The 7,442-nt window shown below is 37.2% G+C and overlaps 1 protein-coding gene across 1 annotated transcript; it reads left to right on the top strand.

Annotated features, from left to right (window-relative positions):
• Positions 1-311: 311 nt before the first annotated feature.
• LOC117304053 lies at positions 312-6,753 on the top strand. The gene is made up of 5 exons (XM_033788535.1): positions 312-909; positions 1,978-2,151; positions 2,792-2,984; positions 5,102-5,651; positions 6,467-6,753. The coding sequence occupies exons 1-5, from the start codon at positions 585-587 to the stop codon at positions 6,686-6,688; spliced, it is 1,464 nt and encodes a 487-aa protein (XP_033644426.1). The 5' UTR covers positions 312-584; the 3' UTR covers positions 6,689-6,753.
• The last annotated feature ends 689 nt before the right edge of the window (positions 6,754-7,442 follow it).

Here is a 7,442-nt window from a genome sequence, read left to right on the forward strand (position 1 = left end):
AAATTGTTTGTCCCTTTAAAAATAAATACACGAAATGTTTTTAAATTAACAATATAAGAAAACTATCCAAAAAAAAAATCCATTAGAAAAAAGTTACGCTAAATAAAAAAAAATTAATAATCAAAGAAATGTTTGTCGCTTAAAAATAATTACACGAAATGTTTTTAAATTAACAAGAAGAAAACAAATATATAAAAAAAAAAAATCCATTAGAAAAAAAATCACTAAATAAAAAAAAAATTAATAATAAAAATTGTTTGCCCTGAAAAATAATTACACGAAATGTCTTTAAATAAAAAAATTAAAAATTATCCTTAAAAAAAATTAGACTTTTATGTTTTTTTCATTATTAATTCTTACCTAAAAACCACCAACGTAAACTAATTGCACAAGCTACGTAAAAAAAAAAAACTAAATAAAAAAAAACATTGAGGGCGTCAAACTAAAGACAAAATATTGTGTAAAGGACAAATCTTGTAAAGGACAAATTTTGTAAAGGACAAATTTTGTAAAGGACAAATTTCAGAATCAACGTACAAAAGTTTTTATGAACTGACCATAAATGAACATAGAGGGCGCGCACAATGGCTGATCACGTTGTTGTCGGAAATATTAGAGCTAGGGTTGTAAGACTTCAGATGGCTATCCAGACTGGCGAATATTGTTTGGATAATATTCGTTACAGATTGGATAGCCTCTGTAGAGATGTACTTCAATATCGTGACTCTGTTCCCAATTATGAGACTGTTGCCGCAAATTTGGTGGTTGCCAACCAACATGCCAACGAAGTCGTGACAGATAATACTCATGGTCTTACTCAGACTAGACAGAACAACACACCAGAGACATGCTCAACTGGCGGTCGTCCAAAATTCATAATCACAGAGGAGCAACTGAGGTTTTTTATAGGTAGGTTGTTTTTGAAATATCTTTAGTTGTGCCAGGGACTTGTCACAATGGGCAATTTTTACAACCAATGACATGTTAATTAATAATTATACTTCAGTGCCACGTTCGGCAAACTCAACCTCAAGTTTGCCCTTTTTAAAGGTGGCTTTCAGGCAAAATTCAGCTCTGTATTGTCATTGTGATGTAGCAGAGTAAGCGCCGATCACCCACTGTGATTTTCTCAGTTCCTGATGGGCGACTATACAATGTGTATTCCAAAGAGCTGAACAACGTCGTCATGTACCTTGTAGAATTGCTAAAATACCAAGACTTACGTGCTTTCCCAGAGAGAGGAGACTCTTTGCATGGCAAGTCAAACCACAAACATTTTATCTAATGGACTGTTTTCATCAGATTTGCCACAATTTTAGGGACACCTTGAAAACAGGACGTCCTACCCCTATGATGATTTGTATTTAAGATTTAAACAAGTATTTAGTTTTTTTTAAAGGTAGGACTGAATGCTGTGTTAATAATTCTTATGCCAGGGGATAATGAATGTCAATCCCATATAGCACGTTGGAAAGGGAAAATCTGCTTCCAAATGTTGATTACATTTATAATTAAACTTGTTTGCGTGTTAACTAATATCACAATGCAATGGCATAACTTGGTCTATCGGGATCGTCCAGGCCTAATTATCTCACCCTGAATCATTTGCAGGAAGCAAAACTTGATTAAAGTTGCATCCAGAAAATCACCAGAAAAACTGCCTGTATCTTTAAGGGTTTGGAGAACATATATGAAATTTACAATAATGTTTGCGCAAGAACCCCCCCCCCCCCCCCCACTCCACCCCCAGATTCAATCCTCCGGTTATGATTGCTTGAACCATATTGAAAAGTGTCGCCAGCATATTTCATCTTGGTGGTTATATCTTAAAATTCCCATCTGAGAGTTTTCATGGAAAGCTGACGTGTACTGTTCCAAAGTGCCTGTAAAAATTGTTGTTTTATGTCATATTGCAACCTATGTCGATGATTATTATTCTTGTTTGTTCCAATAAGGATTTGCAATTTTTTTTTCCAGGAGACATGAACTGCACTGTGAAAGACACTGCTAAATGTTTTTGTGTCAGTGAGAGGACGATAAAGCGGCGCCTTCAAGATTATAGTATTTCAATAAGAAGACTCTACAGTGAGATTGACGATAATGAACTGGATGAGCGAGTCCATTTTGTTTTGAGTCATACGCCAAAAGCAGGTAGGTAACTTAACATGAAGGATAAGATTAATTTGAAAAGGCAAAGGATAGGTTTTCCCGGCCAACTATAGCAAACAATCATTCCATTTCCTTAACATGCATTCAAATTCATGCATTTCTTCCTAATCCTCTCAAACTAGGGTTTCTTTTTAGCATTTCAAGACTACACTTGGACCATTCTTAAGTTGAATTTCTACCTCCCATTTACAGTTGATGCGTTCAAATTAAGGCTCACCGAGCAAAATTGATTTTGCCGCTAGTTGTCGTTTTCTTTTTCATCTATGTGCAATGAATGTCAACTTCTTTGCATTTAAATTAAATTGAATGAGCTCGGAGTTAAAATGAATTGATTTTGGATGAAAATAAAACCTATATTATGTTTTTATTAGCACTTACAATTTCATTGCCCAACAACAATGTATGATTGATTGTTTGACTCCCATCTGTGTCTTCTTATAGGTACATGACTAGCTTAGTTAAAATTTGCTCATCTTATCCATAAAACAACTGTAATCAACATTTGTCCATTGGTTGCTTAGGGCGAAAGGTAACAGCAAGCTCATTTTTAAGATGGGATGTAACGGTGCAGTGTTAACAAAATTCTTGAGTCATTTTTTATGTTGTCTGTTTTCCTCATTAGGATACAAGACAGTGGATGGCCATCTTATTGCACAAGGTGTCAGAGTGCAGAGGCAGAGACTACGGGATAGTCTGTATCGGCAAGATCCACAACGGCAGGAACTGAGATGCATAAGTGCAGTTCGCAGAAGGCATTATTCTGTGCCGTCACCACTGTCGCTGTGGCATATAGATGGCCACCATAAGCTGATAAGGTATGGCAGTAACAATTTAAATAAGACACACTTTGTAGGGTTGTAATGAAAACATTTTATAGAAAATGTCATTTAAATTTATTTATTTATATATTTATTTTAATTCTTCGGACAAAAAAAAAGCAAATCACGAGATATTAAAAAACACATGACTTTGTCAACTGTTACCTTATTAGTACTGGAGCCCAGGAGGGTTTATTGAAAAGATTTAGTGCAAAAGGTTTGAGGTTTCCTATCATTGATCATGGGCTTCTCTCGTCCAGAAACTGTCTGAGGCAGAGGAAAGGCAATGCCAATACGTCTGAGGTAGGTCCTGGATGCAAGGGCTGTCATAGGTGTCAGCACTGGGCTCAGTTGCCTAGTGGGACCCCAGCTCCATTTGACCCAGTAGGGGGTTTGAAATCAGAGTTTTCCTTCTCCTAGATAGGCTGCCAACCAAGGCTGCGAGCCCCACCAACCAGAGTTTGAAATCAGAGTTTCTGCGTCCTAGGTGTACTACCTCCCATGGTTAACGAGTTCCACCTACCCGGAGCAAATCCGCCAGAAATTTGCCTTCGTAGGGGGACCCCCCAAAATTCAACCCAAAAGTAAATTTCATGAAAATTTTGATTGCGAGCAACAAATTTTCATGGATTTAAATGCCATGGCCCACTGACTATAAATTCTGTACATAAGAAAATAAAATAATGGTGCCAAGTGTAATTAAAGGAACACGCTGCCTTGCATCGGTCGAGTTGGTCTTTGAAAAGCTTTTGTAACCATTTGGTTAGAAAGATGTTGTAAAAGTAGAACTCAATGATCCACACAAACATGCCTCGAAATTGCACAGTTTACCTTGTACCTCATCGACTAAGACGATCGGTCATGACTTCCATAAATGGCCGACTGTTAATTCAATGCAATTTCAACCATGCAATTTCATGGCGAATTTGTGTGGATCATTGTATTCTACTTATAAAATATCTTTCCAATCAAATGCATTTTATAACAAATGGTTACAAATGGTTTTTAGAGATCAACTCATCTGATCCAAGGCAACGTATTCCTTCAAGAAGGCCCTTAATTAGCGCTAAATAAACGATTAAATGAAATTTTGAGTGCAAGAATGAAACATGTGTCAAAATGGACCTTAGACTGTGCTGACTCAAAATGTACAACTTAAAAAATGTTAAGGAGTGCCATCTTTGCTTAAAGCCATTGGACCCTTTCGGTACAGAAAAAAAAAAACTTTTTGAGAACACAGTAAAACAATATAAATTCTTGTTAGTGAGAATTACGGATTTATTTTAAACACATGTCATGACACGGCGAAACGCGGGGAAACAGGAGTGGGTTTCCCCGTTATTTTCTCCCGACTCCGATGACCGATTGAGCCTAAATTTTCACAGGTTTGTTGTTATATATATAAGTTGTGATACACGAAGTGTGGGACTTGGTTAAAACTGTTTACCGAAAGTGTATAATGGCTTTAAGACAGGGTCAAAGGTCAACAAAGGTAAACAAAGGTCATAGGTCAACATAATGAAAATAATGAGTGTGCAAGCAGAATTTCTTCATGGGTTTAAATGCCATGGTCTACTGAATGAGATTTCCGTATTTAAGTGAATTTTGGTGCCAAGTGTAATTAAGAAGGACCTTAATTAGTGTCAATTAGCTGTTTAAAGGAAATTTTGTGTGCAAGGACGAACATGTGTCAAAGTGAAGTGTACCTTACACTGTGCTGACTCAAAATCAACTGCTTAAGACATTTTAAGAGATGTCATCTTTGCTTAAGAAAGGGTCAAAGATCAACAAAGGTCAAAGTTCGATCTTGGCACCCTTGTTTATTTTCTTAGGTTCAAACTCATAGTCAGTGGACCATGGCATTTCAATCCATGAAGACATTTTGCTTGCACTCAAAATTTTCACGAAATCGACTTAAGAATTCATATCTAAAGGTTCCCCAGGGTGGGGGGGGGGGGCCTGCATATTCCACACCTCAAACCTTTTGCTCTAAGCATTTTGAATAAACCATGCTGGGCTCCAAGACTAATTATTAACTTAGTTCAGATAAATAGAGGTACAAATATGCAGATCAACTATTTTTTAACATTTTCTTTCTCTGATTTTACATTAAGATGGCGCTTCGTCACACATGGTGGTATTGATGGTTTTAGCCGTGTCATAGTGTACCTCAAGTGCAACACAAACAATAAAGCAGAAACTGTTTGCCATCTCTTCGAGGAAGCAGTAACTAGGTGGGGTCTACCTTCAAGGGTGCGTTCAGACCATGGAGGCGAAAACACACAAGCTGCTATGTTCATGCTTCAGCACCCATTAAGGGGGCCTGGCAGGGGGTCTTTTATCACCGGTAGGAGTGTCCACAACACACGTATTGAGCGTTTGTGGCGAGACTTGCATGAACAGGTTACCAGTAGCTTTTACAAGTTGTTCAAGAGTATGGAAAGCAGTGCAATCTTGGATCCGGACAATGAGCTTCACATATTCTGCCTTCATGCCGTGTTTTTGCCTCGTCTGAACCACTGCATGAACTTTTTTGTTGACATGTGGAACAATCACAAAATGAGAACAGCCAGGAACAGGACACCATTACAACTGTTTGTCACAGGGCTCCACAGCAACAGAGGATCAACACTCAGTAATGAATATTTTGACAGCTTGAATGAGGTATTTTTACTTTAGTGTTCTAAAGTCAAGGCATGCATAAAATCGTAATATGTTGCAGCTGTGCAGGGTAGAATGTCCGTTCGTTTTAAAGAACACCCATTTACTTCGAACACAATTTAAAAAAAACAATAACAATTTTTTGGGGTGGCTCATTTTATTTATCATTATAATTATTATTATTACTATTATTTATTATTATTTTTTTTTTGGGGGGGGGATGTTTTTGGGAAGATTTTGTGCACCTTGAGTAAAGACTTTAATCCTTGAAGATGATGACAGTGACATTACTTAGGTGGTTTGATGTGGTCGATGAGCTCTGACCATCTGACTGATCTGCCCAATGCTGATCCTAGGGGCAGAGAGATTAGTGTTTTTGGGCCGCTACCAGCCCTTGTTAATAGTGGTAACGTTGGTCTGATTACTGCTTTTGGCAATAATATTCAAGTACCAAGTTATACTTCTCTCCTGTGCAGGTGCTTCACAATTGCTTTGTGACCCTTTGACAGCGCAGTTGGTCGTCTGTAAACTGTAACCATATTCAATCTAATAATAAACCACAAGGGATATTTGAAATAGAAAGTCGCTAAAATGTAGATCCCCCTTGTTGTTTCCCATGTTCCATCGTAAACTTGGGTGTGTGATACTTGGCATGTACTGGTTTTATATGGCTTCTGACTGGCACCCCGAGCAAAGATATTGGCAAAATAGGGAGACTGACAGCCAACATTATTAGGGCTACATGGTCGCAGGTTCATATCCAGCTGTACTTAAACATATTTGGTTCAGCCATATTCATAATAAATCTTTTTTTGCAGGAGGAAGTTGCAGATTATGGTATTGATCCACATGGTCATATTCCCACCTTAGTAGAGAATAATGCAGCAGTCATGATTCCTCAAACAGTACCCCCTCAACTGCTTGCTGACCAGGTCAACTATTTCTACCAGGAGGTAATGTTTTGTGCAGGTGTTGATGTATATGATTGCACATCTTATTTGAGAGGATTAGAGATCCTGAATGGCTTCATGGAGGAGTAATATAATTTCAGGAAAACACACTTGTTGTATTTTCAGATAAGTTTGAAACATTAAAGTCACCTGGAAGTGGTATTTTTTCAAAATAAAGCTTTTGTCACTAATATAAGTTTTTTGATGAGTGGAATGTGAATAAGCAGTTAACTAAGGTTTTAAAAAATCAGTTCTTATGTTATTTACAAATTTAAGAGTAGACCCCGACCAGAGAGGGCGCTGTTCGTGACGTCAATCGAGGCAGACTTTGCCTGTAATGCGTAGAGTAAACACAATTGCAAAGTACATGTACACACCAAGTCGTGAGTTTGTACGTTTAAAAAAAAATAAAAAATTGTTTTTTTCCGGCAATGCCGACCAGGTGTATTGCTGCTGAATGCAGAAAAACACTTTTTGAAATGTACCAACTCACGACTTGGACGTACACGTACTTTGCACGTGTGTTTACTATACTTTTCACTGCTTTATCCAAACATATATTAGGCCTATCGAGTTTTTAAAATCACAGAATGATTGCTTATAGGCATATTCAAATAATGGCATTTACAATAGATACATCATGTGTATTCAACATCTCGTTTAATATTGTGGGAGGTAAAACAAAGGAATAAAAAAAACAAACTATATAGTAAACAACCTTTTAAACAGTTTTGAAGTGTTTAATGAGGTAACAATAAAGTATTATTTGGTATAGATACATGTACTGTGCACTTCCAAACACGAGTGCATAGTCCTATGAGGCTGATATTCTTCACTTTTGGGG

This window comes from Asterias rubens, chromosome 20 (assembly GCF_902459465.1).
Source record: "Asterias rubens chromosome 20, eAstRub1.3, whole genome shotgun sequence".
In the NCBI taxonomy this organism is placed as follows: domain Eukaryota; kingdom Metazoa; phylum Echinodermata; class Asteroidea; order Forcipulatida; family Asteriidae; genus Asterias; species Asterias rubens.